This window comes from Falco biarmicus, chromosome 4 (genome assembly GCF_023638135.1).
Source record: "Falco biarmicus isolate bFalBia1 chromosome 4, bFalBia1.pri, whole genome shotgun sequence".
Classification (NCBI taxonomy): domain Eukaryota; kingdom Metazoa; phylum Chordata; class Aves; order Falconiformes; family Falconidae; genus Falco; species Falco biarmicus.
The window spans coordinates 74,071,705-74,092,063 of record NC_079291.1 but is presented as its reverse complement, the minus strand read 5'-3'; the positions used below and the strand labels follow the sequence as shown (position 1 = coordinate 74,092,063).

At 46.2% G+C, this 20,359-nt stretch overlaps 1 protein-coding gene across 4 annotated transcripts in view; it reads left to right on the top strand.

The window, feature by feature from the left end:
- The window catches only part of MGRN1 (mahogunin ring finger 1), a 55,387-nt gene that overhangs the window by 19,153 nt on the left and 15,875 nt on the right, over positions 1-20,359 (top strand). For all 4 annotated transcript variants that reach the window (XM_056336385.1, XM_056336387.1, XM_056336386.1 and 1 more), the window contains exons 5-8: positions 9,807-9,924; positions 13,936-14,002; positions 16,966-17,018; positions 19,397-19,444. In XM_056336385.1, the coding sequence (XP_056192360.1) occupies positions 9,807-9,924; positions 13,936-14,002; positions 16,966-17,018; positions 19,397-19,444 (286 nt within the window). The remainder of the gene's footprint in view (positions 1-9,806; positions 9,925-13,935; positions 14,003-16,965; positions 17,019-19,396; positions 19,445-20,359) is intronic.

Genomic DNA, 20,359 nt, shown 5'->3' with positions numbered 1-20,359 from the left:
AACAATGAAACATCTGCATCTACAACTCAGTGTAAGCTTCACAGCAAACTTTGTGATACATTTTACAAAGACCTTATCTGTAAAGAATATGCATATAGTTTAAAATGTATTTTTTCAGACTCCTAATTTTGCATTTTGTTATGTCAAAATGGCAAAAAAGTTACTCTAAAGAGAAAAGATACTTTTTTTTTTTAACCTGTCTTGAACCAAGCTGTGTTGGGATGGAAGTGCAACTGCATCACCCAAGACCAGCAGTGTAGCATTTTTGTTGGTTAAACTGCTCCGTTAGACTCTTAAGAGACTGTCTTGTCAAGTTGTACCTTGAATAATAATTGCTTAATGAAAGTATTATACTGACCAAACGTGACTGTTTCTGGATAGAGTGTTTTCAGTCTTCTGTAACTAGTAGCTCTCCCCTCAGAACTCTGTTGGTTGATTGGAGGAGGAGAACACAGTTTCTAGTTCACTTAAGAACAAGTTTTACTGAAATTTAGTGCCATGCACTAAGCCAGTGACTGCCACCAAGGCCGTTTTCTGTTCTTCAAAGCTTATGCAGCAAACATGAGCTACCGAATTGCTCTTTACATTTAATTTGAACAATTCCTAGGTAGAGTTTCTGAAAGTTAATACAACTGTCAATTTCAAAGAAAAATACAGTGTTTTTCTTTAAATATGAATTTTTTAATCCACCCTGTCCATGGTTCACTGAGAGATGGATCTCTGTTCTGATGGTGGAGAGGAAGCCTTTGTTGATGAGCCCTGCCTGCCTCTGCACGAAACCAGGATCAGTAGTCAGCAGTCATTACCTTGCTAACGAAATGTAGCTGATGATACTGTGCTGCCCTGCTAGGGTGGCAGCAGTCCCCGGTGCACTAAACCTTCGTGTCAAAAGATAAAGCATTCTGATGCGGCTCTGGCTTCCACTGCTGGCCTTTTATTTGATAAATCATACTTTAATTTCCCTGTAGCATAGAAGTGATGAACTATCTGTCTCTGCTGTGCAGTTCTTGGACAATAAATATTATGTAGGTGTGGGGGGCTGCACCAGAAGCCAGGGAACCTTCTGGAAAGCCTGATCCTGATTTCATGCAGATGTGTAGGTAATAAGGGCTGAGGGAAGTGAGATACAAATATAGACTTTATAAGCTGCTTTAATTCAACCCAGGCTATTTTTCCATGTGGAAGTGGCTCATGAAGCACGTCTTGGGGCTAGTGCAGCTGCCCAAAGTAGGCATCTCTGCTTCTCTGGATTTGCTGGCTGCTAGTAAAAACCTTTTGAAGCTCTGATTTCAGCTTTGCAAAGCAGTTCTGAAAGGGCACTGCTATAATTACTTAGATTTATTCTTTTCAAATTCTAGTGGAAAAAAAAAAATCTGGGCTGCATTCTTAGAGCACTAAGTGGAGTGAGTGCATTTTTAGTGCACTAATACAAATGCAGCTTCCCCCTGTCTGGGCTGGTAGCTTCTTCCTTTTTTCTCAATTTCTTCTGGTGCTAACAGCTACATTCAAAGAACAAGCCTGTGCAAAAGCTACACTATGTATAAATTAAAAACTTTTTCTGTTGCTGTGTCCAGCACTTGATTGGGAAGAAGATGCTCATTAAAATAAACTACTTTTTTTTTTTTTTTTCCACTGTCCTAAATTGATGCTAAATCCTAAAATGGGAGAAACTTTCTGGACCCTTGTCAAAAGCAGAAATTTTCTCCTAGTCCCCAGCCTGCAGCATGGCTCCTTAGAAGCGCTAAACAAGTTATTCTTGCTTCTCTGCTGAAACAACCACCAATCCTGATAGTATCAACACTCTGCTCATGTGAAACTCCTGCTAGGAACGTTGTTATATTCATACAACTTGGGGTGAGAGGGGGGAGGGAAGATGGCTCTCCTTGAGCAACACGGCATTGCTTGTTGTAGAGCCTCTGCTCATCTGAGAGCCAAAAGGGTCAAGGTTCTGTCTTCAGGATTAGCTGGTCTCCATGACCAAGGGGAACCTTTCTCTCTGCAAGCCAGAAAGCTCCCTTCTGGAGTTGTTTGGGCTCTAGTTAAAAGCTGGTGGCTTTATCAGTATGTGCTGCCTGTCCTAACTTGTCTCAAAGGAGTGTTCAGCAAGACTTTCTCAGGTAATCGTGCTGGGAGATGTGCTCAGCTATACCATTTCCTAGCCAAGATCTTGGGAACATGTAGCTCCTAACTGCTGCCTGCCTCTTGTCCTGGACTCTTGAACTCTGGGTTTCACCAGGAGCTGTATCGTCGCCACTGTGGGACCACAGTTGACCAGTAAAGTCTGAAGGAGGTGAAGGTGTGGCTGTTGGTGATTGTAGAGGTGTCTCCACCTCTGCAGCCCCATGCCCAGGGGAAGGTATCCAGCACTTTCCGGTGCTAGCGCAGATATCTCTAGAAGCCTCTTGGATGAAATGGGAATTAGTTTAAATCTAGAGGGGACTGCTTCTCTCACCTTCTGAATGCCTTTTGCCCAGTCACTTTGTGGTGAGCCTAAAGATTCTTCAGAGCAAAACATACCAGTGTTTTGCACCAGCTGGTGCATTACCCCAGGGGTAAGAGAGACCAGATCTGCTGATGTCCACAGTCTCCTTAATTAATGGAATTAGTGGTGACCTGCCTCTGAACAGCTGAAGACCCCCAACATTTTCAGTTTTAATTGTTTTTCTGGTTGTGTCCATTTTCTTTGGTTCTGGAAATCAGCAAACTGCTGTGCTGTGCTTCTGTTCCCTGTGGCAGTCCCTGCAGTGAGCTTTGGCACAGCGTCTTCCCTGAGGATCCGCTCTTGTCTTTGGTTAGTGGTGGATGTGCTCTTGGGGAGTTGGTCTGTGATCTGGCTGGCCTGAAGAGAGGATTTGTCAGTTTGTCCTTTCCTTTGGCCTCAGTTCCCCGGCAGCTGGGTAGAAAGCAGGGAATTCCCTGGTTGGGGAAACCACCGTAAGAGCTTGACTGCTCACCTGTGAGGACAAGCCTTGTATTGCTCGGTGTCACTGAGGCACAGCAGTACCTGTCAGCTTCAGAAATGTCCTACAAACAAAGAGAAACCTGCTGTCAGAATCTGCGGTGCTAACTGGGGGTTAAGACTAGCTGGTTGGAGAGGCAGCTCCATGCCTGTGGGAGAGGCGGTTGGCATATACAGCAGGGAAGGGTTCAGCCATCTGGGCCAAAAGGGGATGGGTGACCAGGATGGGCCCTATCTATGTGGCGTGAAACTCTCTACATTAGCGTATAGGAGGTGCAAGCATGCAGCTGTGTGAGCTGTATGTTGACTACTCGTTAGTGATTGCCCATAAACGTGTAATGTCCCCCCAAACAAATGAGAGCGTACTCTGCATTGCATTTCCATTGCAGGGCTGGCAGGGCTGGCTCCTAGAGATGAGTTGAAAGACCCCCTGTTCCTAGCCTGCCTTCTGCAGTAACTGGTTCATGTGTTTGTACCCTTCGATGTCGTCGGTTTAGGAGACAGGTATGTTTTTTGGAGCAGGCTGCAGAGACATCCTCTCTTTTTGTGTGTGCTCTATGAATGCATCCTCTCCTTTCCTGGCAAAAGCCTTGATGTGCACGCTATTAGCCTGTTCCTGGGAGGGCCCCCGGGACTTCTCCAGCTGTAGGTGTCCTGCTGACTAGCAGGAAGGATTGTGTAGTTAAAACATGACAGCAGCGGCTGTTTCCTCAGGGGAAGAAGTCAAACCAGCCTTGTAGCTGGAAGCACTTGAAACAGCCAGCTCTAAAGACATGAGCAATCCAGGCAGATCAGGAGCTGATAATAAATATGACATGAGAGGTTTGAGTTTTGCAGCATGTTCTTATGAACAAGATCTTCCTCTTTGGACAGAAAAGGTTCTCGTCTGTATCCCAGTAATGTTGCCAAGCTCTGTTTTCTCATTAGAAAGAAAAAACACAATGAAAATAGGTCAGTCTAGCTCTGCAATCCTTGCCCTTTTTCAGGTCCGTGTTGTTTGTGTTGCTGATGCACAAAGGGGTGTACTGGATATTTATTTATTTGAAAAATCTCATTTCCTTGTTTGTTTTGCAATGCCTGCTGCACTCATCGCAAACATCCTACCGCAGTCTTTTAAGCTGACGGTGGACGTGACACTGCAACGATTATATATTCTGTCTGCATGTGGACGTTTGAATAGTTGGTTCACAAAATGAAATCCAACTGAAACGGGTAGCTCAGCACACAGCTGTTTTCACTAAAGCTTGCGTAGGAGAGACAGTCACTTGGATATTCCTTTGGTTTTTTAATAGCCTCTGTCTATTCAGGGCCTTTGAAAGGTGCTCTTGCTGCTTTTGGCAGCAGACTATGGTGATGAATATGAATTCTTTGTGCAGAGAGATTTCTTCTGTGTGAAGGCGAGTGCTGTTTTTTGCTAGGCGCAAGCCTTTACGGCCAAAGCCTGCTTTGATCCAGGCAGACACCAGTCCCCAAGGGAACGCTGTAGTGTGCAGAGTTCACAGGCTGGAATGCTAAATTCTATAGATTTCACCAAGCAGACAAACCCGCTGTTTTTAATAAGAGTTCTGGCCTTTGTGCCTCTCTGTGTAGCTGTAGTGTAAGCCGCCGGCTTTGAAGCCTGGCTGGAGCCGTGAGCACGGTGCTCTCGCCATAAGTTCAGCAGCTGAAGGCAGACCACGGCGGGTGCGGAGGGGCAGAAGCAGCAGGGTTTCAGCTGCATGGTAAGGTGTTTGTTTCCTCCTGGCCTGGAGTGGAAACTCAGTCTTAGGAGGAAGCAGGAGGGGAGGAGAAGCCTGGCAGGGACTGCAGTGCACCACCTGTTGACTCCAAACTCTGTGTGGGAGCCTCTCTGGGCTGGATCTCGTCTAACTCTGACTGAGACCCAGGGCTATGGCCACGTTATATTTCAGTGGCGTTTCTTTTAACAGTAAAAATCACTATGAGTTGAGACACTTGTTCAACTTCCCTCTTCCCCAAGAGCTGACCTGTGAGATCCTGGCCCAAAATGAAAGCAGAGTGTGCAGTTGTGAGAGGGGGAGGCCAGCGTGCTTGCTCCACATCGACTCCTGCCCCCTTTGAACACCAGCAGAACATGACTGGCTCCCTCCTCATCACCTGTAAGAGGCTGCGGAGCCTGCCAGGCAGTCACAGCCTGCAGCAGTGGGAGAATTGATTCCTGAGGACCCTCTAAAGCTCTCGTATAACTCTGCTTTCGGTAACTCTGCCTTCTCCTCAGTTCACTGCACGTTGCCATGCAGTGTGCGCAGCTGTTACTGAAGAAAGAGGACTCTTATTTTTCCACGGGCTCTTCAAAGGGAAGACTGTCTCTCAGCAGTACCTTGGGGCAATGTTGCTACTTGCATCCTACTTTTCTCTGAGGAATGGGGTCTGGGCTGTGCTGGCGTAACTCTGAGGCAAGCTGGCTAGGATCCTTGCTCGGTGCCTCTCGGTCGGGGTCCCAGCACGCTTGTGGGAACAGGAACCATCTTTTGACTGTCTGAGGCAGCCCCAGTGCCAGGCAGAGCTGAGTGTGAGGAACACAGCTGTGAAGAAGTCCGCACGAGTTGGGACTGGCACCCTGCTGAGAACTTCCCCAGGCGCTGATCTGGGATGAGCGAGAGGGGAAAACACTCCCATGCATTTGTGTCAAGTCTCCAGTAAGCATGTAGCAACAGAAGTTGAACTGCTTAGCCAGAGGTTCACAAACACTAGCATGCCGCTGGTGGCTCGGGAGCTACTTGAGGTCTGCAGGTGCCTGGTAGCGAATCCGGACTGTGTACAGGGAGAAGGCTGCAGGAGCCACGGGCTGTTTCTCTGTGCAGGCAGTGAGTGCTTCTCAGCTGACGGTGGAGGAGTGAGACGGGAATAATTTTGGTTTGTTTCCTGTTCTCTCAAAAATCACTGTGGTGTAGTCACAGGGCTGCTCATCTGCCGTTCTCCCATAGACAGCTGGTTTTGGGAGGTGGAAGGGGTTGACATGGAGGAGGGAGGGACACATTTGCTTTGTGGGAGTACAGGTGTGTCAAAGAGTTTACAGGAGGAGATGGGCTGCGTGAATCCTGAGAGCTGGGGGCTGCTGCTGCAGTCAGCAGTGTGGTACCTCGCATTGCTGGTGATTCTCAGGCTGCCGGTGTGCTGGAGCAAACAAACAGGTTTAAAAAAATGTGATGGGGGACTTCTGTTTGGTGCTAAGCTGCTAGGACAGACCTACTTCTCCAATGTCCTGTGCTGCCAGTGATGGCAACGTGGTTTTGTTAGACCTCCCAGCTGTATGGAGACCTGGCCTGGTGCAGTCTGAGAAATAGCAAGCCAAACATTCAGATTTCACCTTCATGCAGGGAGAGGCAGCACATTGTTTTCTGCTATCTTTTATTTTAATACATGCTCTCTTTTTCTGTAACGCATCTCCACAGCTCTAGAGCTTCTCCACTATTGTTTGCTGTAAGCCCACAGCAGCACAGGCAAGGAATAGAAGACTTAACAAATACAGCAGATGCCAACTTAAAGGGCTGAGGGTGGGTGGAGACCACTTAGACATTAGTATGCAGGGTACTTGCTTTGTAACAACTTGCCAAATTGTCCTCCTGTGCAGCATGAGGAGTGTGTACTTGTGCAGTGGATCCCGTGCATCACCTTAGAAAGATGATTGATCTCTGTGACAGTCTAGGATCACCAGTGCTTCCAAGAAGTTTACCAAGCTCTTGGCCTGGTGGTGCTCAGCAGCCTCGGTGGTGGCTGCTGACTGGAGGTCTCCAGTGTTGTCTAGTTGTTCAGATCCAAGTTTGATGAGTTTTGGCAGTGGGGGCTAGGCAGTCACACAGTTCGAGGCGTAAAGTTCATTTGGGGAAGCCTCCTTGATATTTTTGTCATACTTTCAGCTCCAAAAATCTATGTGTACCTGGTTTATTTCTTTTCTCAGGGGCAACAAGTCTATAGGAGTATTGTTCTACCCTGTCCTCCTTGGAACAGCACTACTTGTTTTCCTGTTGTAGACTGATTTGGGCTTCTGGTGCTGTAAGTGCAGGTCCTCTGGCCCTCCTGGCACTCATCATCAGCATGTTTAGATCCTTGTCCCAGCTCCACTCTCTCCTCTGCACTTTATTTCCAGTAAGTTCATGGCTTGCTGTCACCTTAGATAAGCCACTCTTCCATCTCCTGCTTTCCTAGCTGTAGAGGGAGAATTGTTCCTCTCTGCAGTGCTGGGAAGCTTTGAGAGTGCCACAAAAGGAGCTAGATACAGACTTGCTCTATTCATTGTGCTTGACAACTCAGTAAATAAAACTTCACTCAATTGCTTGCTCTGTAATTCACACATAAAAGACCTGTCATTCTGATCTCTCCCACACCGTGTTTTAAATGCAAAGAATGGAGTGAGACCTAGTAAAGCAGCACTATTCCAGTGCAGTACAGAGTGGTCTTTGAGGGTAAGGTATTGCCATAAATAACATAACACACCTGCCCTGGCAGGAAAAGCGGAGTGCACATGGTGAACCTGGCCTTTGTCACAGCCCTCCAGAATTTAATGTGGATCTTGTGATACTTGATAAGCCTTCTGGATCCTCATAGAGTGCAGGAACTACAGTAGCTTTTCAGAGAAGGGCAGCAGTTCATGCCAGTGGGGAGCCTGGCTTTTCCTCCTTGGGTTTGAGAGGAATTAATAAATATTCATAATTTTTTGGTATCCAGGTTCTTACACCTTCAGCTGCAAAATGCATCCTAATCATCCTGCTTTCAGGTTTTGTGTTACAGTGCTGGCTTGAGCCCTGGAGGGCAGCACACTGTCTCAATGAGCTCTTGCACTCTGGCAGCAGGTAGCTGCCAGAGCTATAGCTCTTGAGTGTAAAGTTTCCACAGTATTGCTTAAAGCTGAGTTTCAAGGTTCAGACACGTCCTCTCTAATCACCTCTGCCATCCTCCAGCCCATTCTTCACATCTGGTGTGATGCTCACTTCTGCAGTTCTTGGTTGACTCTGCCCTGTGGGCTTTTCCCACAGTTTTTGCTTCACCCCCTCTGGAAGTGAGCTGCCCAGCCCTCTTGCTCCATGCTAACAGGAAACCAGAAGGCATTATCTCAGATGTAGAACAGCTTTGTATTGCCATCCCCTTCTGGTGTGCTGCGCTCCTCCACAAAATGTAGTTAGGCTGAAGGAATGTAGAGCTTTCCAACATTTGGTTATGTACCTGGTGATTTGTAAGCTGTGTCTGTGTTTCAGAACAGCTGAACACCCTCAAAAGTACAGAATCCTGTTTTTCAAGCAAGGATTATCTTTCCTTTGCCTCTGTGCACACTCTGTTAACTGCTCTGCTTGACAGGGCTCTGTACTGAATTGCCCACATCAAATGCCTCAGTCTCCTCTGATGGTGTCTGCTTTGCAGGGCTGGCAGTAGTACTGTTATTCTTTGAGAAATGGAATCAGCAAAATCTGAGGAGCTTGTTGTCAGGGGATCCTGTGTGATATCCCAAGTTGAATTATGGAAAAACTCAGCCTAGAGTTCCTGGTGCTAACGTGACACCTGTCCCCAGGCTGCCTGGTTGATCAAGAACAGTAGCAATCAAGTTTGAACAGTCAACAAGGCTTCGAGCTTGTAGCTCTTCAGTGTGCGGTGGCTGGAGGCCAGCGCTCTCGCAGTCTCACCGTGTGAAGCTCTGCTTAGGAAGTGATTAGTTCTGCTTAGGAAGTTAGCGTGCAGAAGAGATAACATCCCATTACTGTGATGGGCTGTTACAGCCTTTCTTGTAGGGCTGGAGCTAGACCTGTTTCATCACCGTGCTGGAAGAGGTTGTTGTTTCTGCAGTGTAAGCCTCTTGGGCAAGGGATCTCTCAGTTTCTCTCTGTTTGTCAACATGCTCTGAACACACAGTAGCTCAACAACAAAGGCTTTGGTGGTAAAACCAGCTTTCAGTGTTCCCAACCCTAGTTTGCAGTTCACTGCCTCCTCTCCTGTGCCAGAACTGGCATAGCGAGGGGCTGTGCACACCCAGCTCAGAAAAAGGGGTGAAAACGTCTTGATTCTGCTTTGCCACTGAAGCCTGCTGTGAAGCACAGCGCCTGTAGAGATGGCCAGTGGGCAATGAAACATCTCTGATGGGGCAGACAGCACTGGGTGGGCTCTGGGTGCAGAAGATGGTGGGTGGTAGCTATGGCCCCATTCCAGAGATGTTCAACCCAGCCTGGCAGGGCTGGTGTTTCACAGTGCCAGGCCTCGAGGCAGCTGAAAAGTTCTGACTCTTTTCTAGGTGGTGGGTGTGGGGGGCTGGTTGGTGTCTCTAGTGGTGTTGGTAGCCCTGCAACAGCTCTGGGGAAGCACATGAGGAATAGAGGAGTGAGATGGAATAGCTCTTGCCTACCAGGGTGGTGGCAGGCCAGGCAGTGTTCCTCACTGCAGAGCTGTCCCGTGGAGGCACGGGAGAGCTTTCAGCACCGGGTTGGGTAGTGCATTCCCGCTGTTAGGTCATTGCTCGTTCTTCCTGGGTTTCCTGCAGAAGATGGGACTGTGCTGGGCTGAAAGCCAGCGTTGCCTAGGCCCTGGATTTAGTGAGCTAGCCTTTCCCAGGCTGCTGCAACCCACCATACTCCTCTGACACCCAGTGTTTCCGGGCAGGTCAGTATGGATCCAGTCAGACTGTGCCTGTCTGCGCTGCTTTCCCTTCCCTGTGCTCACCTTCTTGCTTTGACCTTTCCCTTCCCTTTTTGTATCCCCACTGAATGGCTTCCAGCCCCCGCCAGCTCTGCCTCTTAGAGCTGCCACTTGTGATTCCTGAATGGCGGACAGATGTGAATGAATGACAGCTTAGCAGAGAGCAATCATTTGTTACAGCAAGTTTTCTTTCCCCCCCTTTCTTCAGATACAGCACAAAGAATCCCTCTCTGCAGTCAGAGACGGTTCATTACAAGAGAGGGGTAAGCCAGCAATTCTCCCTGCCTTCCTTCAAGATTGATTTCTCAGACTGGAAGGACGATGAGGTAAGTCTTTTCTCAGTGTCCTCTTCTTCCCACGACCCTGCTGTCCCAGAAGCACTGGACTCCATTTAGTGCCATGAAGTTATGGGTGGAACATGTGCTCTCCCAGCTGCCATGGGATGTTTTGTGGGTGTGAGATGAATGGGTCCCTGGGAGGAGCAGGTATGAACACTGTGCGGGAACTGGGCAGATAGATCAGGTAAACAGGGAAGAAACCCCAAGAAGCAACTTTTGATATCGCTGATCAGTTGGCACCCCAACGTCTGGGGTAGGAGGGAGACTGCGGAGACTGGCACTGGAGCTTTTCCTGGTGGAACCTGCCACTCCTCACCCTTCCTCTCCCTGCCAGCCAAAGAGCTTGTGGGAACAAATGTCTGTCCTGATCTCTCTGTTGTGGTGTTTTTTGGGGTTTGGTTTTTGTCTTTTTTTGGCTGGTCCTCTAGAGCAGTGGTCTACAAAGTGGGATGCATGCAAGACAATTTGTTGGGATGTTGGAAGAACTTCAGTAGTACATGTATATATATCTTATAAATAATAAATATCCATATATTGGGAGTATAAAACCCCATTTTTTACTGATGGGATGAGTAGTCAAAATAATTTGGAGACCACTGCTCTAGGAGAGTCCTGTTCTGTTTAAGGGCCACATCCTGCGTTATTAAGTGTAGCAGTACAGTGAGGGGGGTGGGGATACTCTCCCTTCTGAGGCAGATTCACACTGGTGCATTGATGCTGAATAAGGGAATGCCTGCCTCCTTTTAGTTTAACCCATAACTGCAAACAGATGAGGGCTTGGTTTTAATTAAGCTCTGTGGCTTTTACTACGTAGCAAGATCTGTGGAATCCTATTAATTTTGGTATCTTCGCAACATTCCAACCCAGGCGGTACTCTGTCTTTTCAGCCTCTGAGCTTTGGCCCAAGGGCTTCCCCTGCACGTGATGCAGGGCAGGGAGGCCTTGATCTTTTTCCCTGCTCTGTGCAGAATTGCCAGAAGAGATTTCTGATGCAGAGGAGTCCATCTGTAGCTATTGCTAATATATTTGTTCCTGTAGACCCCTCTCCCAGGTCAACACTGATACAGTGTTCATTTCCTGACCCAAGCTTGTATAAGAGTATTGTTTATGTGAAGACTGGGCAAAAAAAAGGCAAAAAAAGAAAAAAAAAGAAAAAAGATACCTACTTATTAAAAAAAAACAAAAAAAAACCTTTCATGTATTTTGGAAAGACTGAATAGCTATTGTCTTGAAGTTGCAGTTATAACTATAATCAGTCCCGTGCCTTAACAAATGCCGTGGCGGTTACCAAGAGCCTGCAGAATCTGGTCTCCTGATGTCTTGGCTTTTCTGCCAATATATGATTTCACAAGTTCAGCCTACAAAAGCCTGGAAGAGCTGCTTTTCAATCCCTTCTGTCGTCTTGAGAGCTGGAAAGTAGGAGCTCAGATCCCTTCTTAAAGAATTGAGAAGCTTAATTTTCACTTTTGTCCTGCCAGCAAGGTTTTAACTCCAGTACTAAAGTCATGTCCCTTTGACAGCTTAAAAGGGGAGATGCTGTGGAAAAGTAAGCTTCTAGCTCCCTTTGCTTGAATCTGCTGCATCCTGTCTCCTCTTTTTCATCGGTGTTACTGGGAGCTCTGGTTGTGGAGAAAATGTGGAACAAGCATTGTGATTCAGAAAAGTTTCTTCTCCCATTTCAGCTCTGTGTACATATCAGTCCTTGTCCTCTCAACTCCAGTAGAATGTATACCACTAAATCTTCTTAATTGGCCACTGAAATGCAGCATGTCTATTTGAGGCAGCTGGCAGAGTGTTATCACTCAGCTGTGTACAATTGCATGCTTCAGATTGCTTTCCAGCTTTATTGGTGTTGTCCAAAAACCCCAGATTTACTTCATATTTTTGCTTAGTGTAATACTTGCATATGATGATGTTCTTGGCTGGCCAACAGAAGGGAAAATAATGTTATGTTGGGTTGTTATGTGGAAAGCTTTATAAAAGTTTACTTTGTCTTTGTAATATACTGGTTTGCTTGCAAGTTATAGTGTATGGCTCATGTTGAGACAGTTGTTTTCAGGTCCCTAAAAACTAATGTGAAATGGACCCTTAAGGAGGCCTTTTGTTTGAGAATGCAAAAGTTTATATCGTAAAGCAACCACAATTCTATGATGTGACTTTCCCTTCAAATGGACAAGCAGTAACTGTTGTCGTGCAGTAATAAATCAGAGCAGGAAGCAAAGCAAAACCATAAGCTTCTTTCAGCAATTTTAATCAATTGTCCTCAATGAATTTTCCCTCTGTGGCATTCCATAATGGTTCAGCTGGAAAATAGTGGCTCAATCAGTCTCTTCTGTAACAAATACTGAGAGGTTAAATGAGATTTTTGTGTTTGCTCTGTTACTCTGCTGTTTTGGAAAAAGAATAGATTCTGGTAGTTTAAAAGAGGAATAAAATGTAAAACCATCATACAGAGGATGAAAATCAATATCCCTCAGGTTTGAAGACTAGCTAGGTCAAATCATAAGGTCTTCTCGCACATGCTTTCTGTTTGGAGTCAGGTATGCACGTTTGAATGGATGTGTGTACGTGCAAAGCTTTGTTATGCAGCCAAGAGTTGCTTCGAGAAAGCACTACATAAGCTGAGTGGCCCCAAAGGCATGCACCCTGCGCAAGGAGTGTGCAGCTATGGACGGAAGAGCAGCAGACTAGCGATTCCCTCTTCCCCTTGCACCTCCCGTGGAAGGTTGGTGAGCTGTTGCAGTCCGAAGCACATGCCTGCAGCTCTTGGCAGAGGCACAGCCGTGTGGCTAGTAGGCTACAGCACACTTGGCTTGTGGCTGACCAGGTATATCATCTCCCAGTGTACAGGTATTCATTTCAGGGTGAACGTTTAGGTTGTAATTCATTTGAAGAGGAACCATTTTCAGCTATGTTAAGGCTCACAGTGAGGGTCACCTTCCCTCCAGGCCGGGTGTTTTGGGTTGCTCTTTGTGCCAGTGCCAATGGCTATCTTGATAGTTTATCTTTTGTGAGGGACTGGCTTGAGAAGATCAGGCTGCAAATTATGTTGGAGCTTCGGGGAAGTGGAAAGAAGCCCCGAAGCACTACCTGAATGGTGCTGCTATGCTTCAAATTGAGTCTCAGTTTTCACTGGAAAACTGGAAACAAACTACCTGGAGCACCATGGTGAAGTGACATCTTTTTCTCTCTTGCCAAGGGATGAGGCAAAAATAGCCAATAATCAACAAAACACACCAGAAATCCAGTCTCTGAGCCACTTCTGTTCCTGGCATAGGACAGTGTTTGTAAGGTTGCATTTTTCTTGTGTTTGTAAGATGACACGGAGCTTTTGAAGTGTTCTAATGAAGTGCAGGGCAAAGGAAGAAATTGAGTCTGTTTTCCTTGCACTCAAGTGACATCTTAAATTTTTACTCTTGCTGATTAAAAGGTCAAGAATCTGAATTTCCTAGTGTGCCAAGAGATAGAAGTCAGTCTGGTGTTTCCTTAAAGTGTTGTGTGAGTTAAAATTTTACAGATTTTTCTGTGTATCTTCAAGAACTTCATATATGGAGTCAGGATTTCTTCTGTGGTGTAGGGAGCATAACGTGTACTGCTGTGCTATAACCAGTATATCCTACCATAGGCAAGCAAAACTCTGACACTAAATATGTTTTGAGAATCTTGTCCTACCACAAATCACTCAGGAGACTTCTAGGATATATGAATTAGTGAGAATTAAATACCATACAAAATTCAAAGGGAGATCCTTTGCTTTGCTAGCTGCAGCTGGTGTTCCGTGCTGTGTCAGCCTATATATGTTGTAGTTACTCTGGTTGACTGTTTGAAAGGTGGTGCCTGAATTTTAAATGTTCCTGCTCCTTTGTGTCCTTTTGAGACCAGGGTCTGGGGACCCATCAGAAGGAGCTTTCATTCCTCTGATGTTAATGCCATTTCGAGCACTGTCTTCAGGCAAGCCTGGTGTGAATTGTCTAACCTCATCTCCTTTCTTTCCCTCAGCTGAACTTTGACTTGGATCGTGGCGTGTTCCCTGTGGTTATCCGAGCAGTGGTGGATGAAGGGGATGGTAAGCATGGTGTGCTCCCTTGGTCTTTTTCAAAGTCTCCTTGAGGTTATGTGGCACCTTCAGAGCAGGCCACCTGCTGCAATGATGAAAACATTTTACTTGTAGCAAAGGCTTGGGGAACCTTTCCAGAATAAAAATATTTCAGGAGTTCACCTTAACTTCCCTGTGTTAAAAAGGCCCAGCTAACCACAGGTTCTTGCATTAAAATGTGCTTTTAAAAACAGCCTCAGTTTTTTACAGGAAAAATGGCCAGGTATGTAGTGTAGGAATGGTGTTTAGGGCAGCTGCTGGCTCTGCTACCAGTGCTAGGCACCATCTGGAGCAAATGACTTCCTTTCTCTTTGGGTTTTGCATTTGCAGTTTTCAAGGTGAGGAGGGGTCTTTTCCTCCTCTTTGAGGGGTAAGTTGTCTTCATAAAAGCTATAGTCAGCTAGCTGTAGGGTGGGCCTTCCCCTGGGAATGGACAGAGAAAAAGAGATGGTTTTAAAATGCTCGGGCACCACTGTTTCACAGCTTCATTCAGCGGTTTAAAATTCTCCTGCTTTTTCTGAAGGGTGCTGAATGGTTACAATAAATGAGCATAACCTTTGATGAGTGATAGCGTTGCTGATTTTTTTTAAAGCACGTTGCCATTTTGGAAAGTCCAGTAAATGTTTAGGTTGTTACTCACCTTGCACAGTATTTTCCTTAGCAGGTGTGTGCTCTTGGGCTCAGTCTGTTTACGCTCATTCTGAGCCGTTAGCAATAAAGAGGGCACAAGGAAGTCACGTCTTCTCTAAAACTGGGGGCTGTTGTGGTCAGCAGGAGCAGCACTTCACTTCTGCATTTTGTACCGTTTTGTACAAAATTTAAGAATAATTAGGGGAAAAAAAAATCAGTTGTTGATTGTGTTGTTTAGTGCAGTCACTTGCTCAGTTTCTTATGTTGTAGATGTGAAAGTGCCCAGAAACTAACTGCATTATTTTACAGTCCTCCAAACAGAGTGAAATAGAACCGGATGAGCCAATTTAAAGTGTGACTAACAAAGCACAGTGCAACATAAAGGAAATTACTTCTAAAGTCCATCTATTTTTAGTGATTTCAGGCACTGTTAGTAAAATTGACATATATGTATATTTCTTGACCATAAATATAAAACACCTTCCTCTGTTTATGGAGCTTTTGGCAAAGTACTTGTACTTTTCAATGTTGGCCATGCCTAGAAGGACCAAAAATAGAACAGGAGGCAGCATGGGAAGCATACATTTATGCACATGCCATGCCCAGTCTCAGCCAATAGTGTACTTTCATCTATTTTAATAACCTGGAAAGGCAATGGCTTTTAAATCCTCTCCTGGAAAGAATATCAGCACAAAAATATGTAACACTTGAGCAAGATTTGAGGAAATTTTTTAGTATTTTGGTTCTTTTTTAAGTGATGGGACAGGAAGGAGCTGGCCTTGTGTATTTAGAGCACCTGGAAAATTACAGCTGGCCTGTAGCTGCTTGTATTAAATAAAATTGAATAACAAATTAAACCAGCAGTCAGCGAGATGTTGGTTTGGACTGAATTCTGACAGGAGATGTTTGGGTGTCTTGAAGAATGTGAGCTTGTGGTGTTAGCCCTCTGCCATTCCTGCCGAAGGGATTGCTCTCAGGGAAGGGTGCAGAAGCCCTTCAGGGAGGGAAGGTGCTGCGCAGGATGGGTCACACAGCTCCAGCCACACACACTGCTTGGGTGCCACAGAGCATCTGAAGGGAAGCAGTGCCTGTTATCTCTTCCTTGGCTATACAGACTGCAGGGAGAGATCTGAGCTAGAACAGCCTTGCTTTTGGCTGGCAGTGTGGGGAACAAGAAGATGAGTTCCCAGTTTTAGCCCTCTTTTCTGCATGTTGTTATGTTCCTGGTTGCACCCAAATTGCCACGACCCATTGCAGTTACCCAGGAAATCTGCAGGCATGGACTTTTTTCTGCCACATCCTGCTGTTTCCCATTTTTTTGTGCCGTAGTCCAGTGAATGGTTCCTCTTGTCTCTGCTGTTCTGGGGGCCCGAAGGAAGCTGTTGAGCTCCTCTCCCTTTTAGACAACGCAGGAGTTCTGCCTTCACCTGTTAACTTTCTGCCACAGCTCTCCTGCCTGCGCTGAGCACAGCCTGGGTACTCATCCGTCCAGGCAGGATGAGGTGGTTCTGTGCTTTCCCTTCCTACACAACCTCTGTCTCCCATTTCCATAGGATGAGTCTGAATGTAATTAAGCCAAAGGGTCCAACCAGTTGGATCTGAACAGAACCTGGGAGTGTGAGCCAGAGAGGCTGGGATTGTACCCTGGCTTCCTCTGTTCTGTACTTGCTGAGGGAACTGTGAATGCAGTACTGAAACCTCTGAGAGCCCCTTCTCAGTGCTGTTGGATGAAGAGGGAAGCCTCAAGTTTGGAAAAAGGAAGATATGTTTGTGTTTGGGGAAAAAAATCAGAGAACTGGAAGGAGATGTTTCAGTGTCCAAAATTGGTATGAGAAATAGATGTTTTATAAGTGTGTTGGATTGGCGTGAAAGAAAGTAATAAGTAAGATGGCTGGAAGTGCTGCCAATTGCTGTTAAACCAGATGGATTTATTAATCTCTGTGATAAATTCAGGTAATTAAAAACATGAATTTGAGGAGAGTTGAATCTCACTGAACGCTTTGTTTTACTTCCCCTTTACAACCTCTGAAAACAAGTGGGATAGTTTGGAGCTCCCAAACTGTTGAAGGCATGTCTGTGGAGGGGTCACCACAGAGCCCAGCAGGGTTTTGTTCTTGCTCTGCAGGAGTGGGAGATCCACCGACCTGCCAACCAGATAAGAAAAGTTTTAAATTTCAGGAGGAGATGAAAATAGAACAGATGGTGGTTTAGCAGTTGTGAATTGGACTAAAATTCAGCTCGAAGTAATTTTATGCTTGTGCTGTTTTCAAGGTTTAACCAGGATTGCTCTTTCTTTTTTGCAGTGGTGGTTGAGGTGACGGGTCATGCCCATGTTCTTCTGGCTGCATTTGAAAAGGTACACAAGTTCTTTTTTCCCCCCTGTCCCTGTATATGTAAACATTTCCATGGGTCATTAGTTTGAATTTATATAACACTTAGCACAATAGAGCCCTGGCTGGTGACTGGGGTTCCTGAGTGCTGTTGTAGTACAAATAATTGCTTGCAGCAGCTGCTGTGCAGTCTGTAATTACCATTTCTACCTGAGCTGGTCACTCAGCTAATTGTAGCTGGTGCTTCCTGTGTGTGTGGAGAGGGCATGCCTCAGTGGCTGTGATGTTTGAGGGTGGAAGGTGTTGACCATGGCTGCTACTGTGCAGTTTTCCAGGGCCTCGTGATCTCTTTGCAGAACCGGATCTGCTGTGTCCAGACCCTGTTGCACCATTGTTTGGCCATAGTTTACATGTAGAACCAAGCCCTTTTAAAGAATTAGGATATATCCTGCATAAAGACTTTGAGCTCCACTACTTTTCAGTGTCATTTTTGATGTAGCTGACTGCTGTCTACATGGTAAGGCTAAGCCAAGCACAAGCCTCGATAACAAAATCTCTTCCCATGATAATTGGACCCTGAAAACAGTTGCAAGATCGTACCACACCGTGTTTTGTCTGCTTGTGGTAATACCGCAGACACATATCCTGGCAAGTGGTACTTGTAGTGGCATGCTAAGATGAGGCAAGAGATGCTGGAGCAGAGCTGGGCATGTCGAGGGGTTCAGCATCAATGCTGTGCTGTTAGAAATTCCCCGCTTCCAGGCTGGCGTGTGGCTGACTTCTGTTTCTCAGTCTGCTTGGTTCCTGCCATATCCCTGAGCAAGTTGCCAGCTCTTATTCTGTTCCTCCTAGGTGGATAATGTGGATGGTGACAAGCTGAGTCAGAGGGCATAGGAAGCACAGTCAGTCCTAAGGAAGCCCTGTCAGTCCTAAGGAAGCCCTGAACAGGTGAAGATTAGGGCTAATTCCCTAATTAAGCTTGGAATAGGTAAATTCCACCTAGTGTACAGAACCTCTGAGCTCTCTGGATGCACAAAGGTGATGGCAAAAGCCCCCATAATATTCAGGGAGCTGAATGAGGTATGTGGCAAAACTGGGACCAAACTAAACCTGGTCAAGCCATTCCATCAGTGCTGGGTTATATCCCCTGTTCGGGTCTAAGCTCAAGGATTGAAAGCGCTTCCCTTTCTTTTCTAGTCTGTGTGTGCTGTGAGAGGGAGATGTTGTGTGGTGGGGCCACTTTTTATTTCTCATGTTCCACTGAATGCTTAAAACAAGATCAAAATCTTTCTTTTTATTAAAAATCACAGGGCAAAGTACGTGTTAAGTTCTTTCCCCTCCCTGTTTGATTAAAATATATTCCCCATCCTTAGAATAATCGCAGATTTTGAAGTGTAGGTCTAAATCCGGAGGAGGTCTTTGCTAATAAGCACTGCTGCTGATCACCAGAGCATGTTCAGAGGACAGACAGACCAGCAGGCCTTGGTAACTTGCTATTTATATGTATCTTTAAGATCAGAATAGTAACCTTGGTGCTATGCCTGGTCTGGCCTTGCAGCCCTTCCGAAGGCAGAAACTTGGCACTTTGTGTTTGCCTGGAGAACAAGACTGTTTTGTCTTTTGGTGCAAGGTTGTTGTCCCTTCCTTCTGAAACTCCTTCAGCACATCTGCAACTGTTGACAGCAGCAGGGCCTGCTGGGCTTTCCCCTAAATCTCCTTTCCTGCTCTCTAGACTGTGACAGAAAAGTAGTTGCTTTCTTTCAGTTTAGTTGGCCCTTGTGGGTGATGGAGAAAATAGAAATAGCACGGTGTTCCTATCACTAGTTCTGACACCAGGTACACACAGAATTGTCCCAGACGTTCCTGCTGCCACTGAACAAATGAAAGGCTCGAGGTGCTCCCTGCAGCTCTGAAGATGGCAATGCGGAGCACGTGTGACTTGCTTCTGACTCCATCCAGTGGACAAGCGTTGTTCTCAGCCTCATGCCAGTCCCCTGCTCTCTTGAGGCTCTGGCCTCAAGAGTGGCTCTGTAACTGGATGTTGTTTAGGATGTTAACAAATATCCCCTGCCAAGTCTTGCTGGACTGGTTGAAGAAGTGTTTGCACCCAGTTGGACTCCTTGCAACCTGAAAGCATCCAGTGTGCCAAGGGATTTTTGTGTATGCTCCGACCAACTTCAGCCAGGTTTAACTTGAGCCAAGTCTGTCAAGCTCTGCACTGCAGCAGACAAGGAGCGCTGCCATACCCTGTTCCACTAACTCTGCTTGGAATGATAGTCATTCAGGCTGTCCCAGTTAGACATATGCCACCTCCCCTTAACTAGAAGACACCAGCTCTGATCATGAATCTGTTTTAATTTGTACTCTTCAGTTATTTTAATGCATTTCCTTTTTTTCCTGCTAGCACGTTGATGGCAGTTTTTCTGTGAAGCCTTTAAAACAGAAGCAGATCGTAAGTACCTGTTCCCTGTCTACTGCTTGATTAAAGACCTTTGCTTGTGTCCTACTGGTGCTCTGCTGCACCCAGTGGGAAGCTCTGGTGTTAGTTCACTGAGACCCTGAGATCTCCGCTTGTTAGCTCAGATATCACAAGCAAAGGCAGTGTGCTGCTGGCAAGGCTTAACGTTGGATTGTTTGTTGCACAGCCCAGTGTGTGTAAGGGGGGCAAACGTGGCAGCGTGGGACTGGTAGAGCAACGGTGCAGGTCTCTTGTGCTTCTCTGGGAGGCAGGGTCTATGTATACATCTAATCCTCCCTATAGTTCTTGCCTTGCTGGCATTCGGTGCTTCTGGCAACGCACATTGCTGATGCTTCCATGTCTCTATAGGTGTAGGTAAATTAGGCTTGCGTAAGTATGTGTTAAGTAGTATGAGGCACATCTGGTCATTGAGCACTGCCTGATCTCCTTAGGTTCTGTGTTTTGTGCTGTGAAAGGGTATCTTTGCGTACTCCCAGTGTCCCATGTGGAGGCTGAAAACTTAGCTTTCCACACGTGTGTGTGATAAGTTATTGGAAGATTGTCTTCTCTCTGCACAAACTGCCCTGTTGGGCCCATGGTATCTTTGGAGCAGCCCCAGGAAGTGAAACCTTTTAGCTCATCTTGCCTGTCTCCTATGAGTATCCTAGTACTTGAGCAGTCACAGACATGGTTGTTTTGAAGCTGTTGTTTATGTACCAGATTGCACACATTATGAAGGGAAGAAGGGAGACTGGCAAACGGGGAAATGTCAGGAATCTGTAGCCCTTTTTTAACCCATCCTGGTGTGGTGTGATGTGCAGGAGCTGTGTAGTGCCTTATCAAGACTGAAATTGCAACCAGTCTTGCATAGAGAGAAATACATAAGCACCTGCAAACTGCTAAGATTGC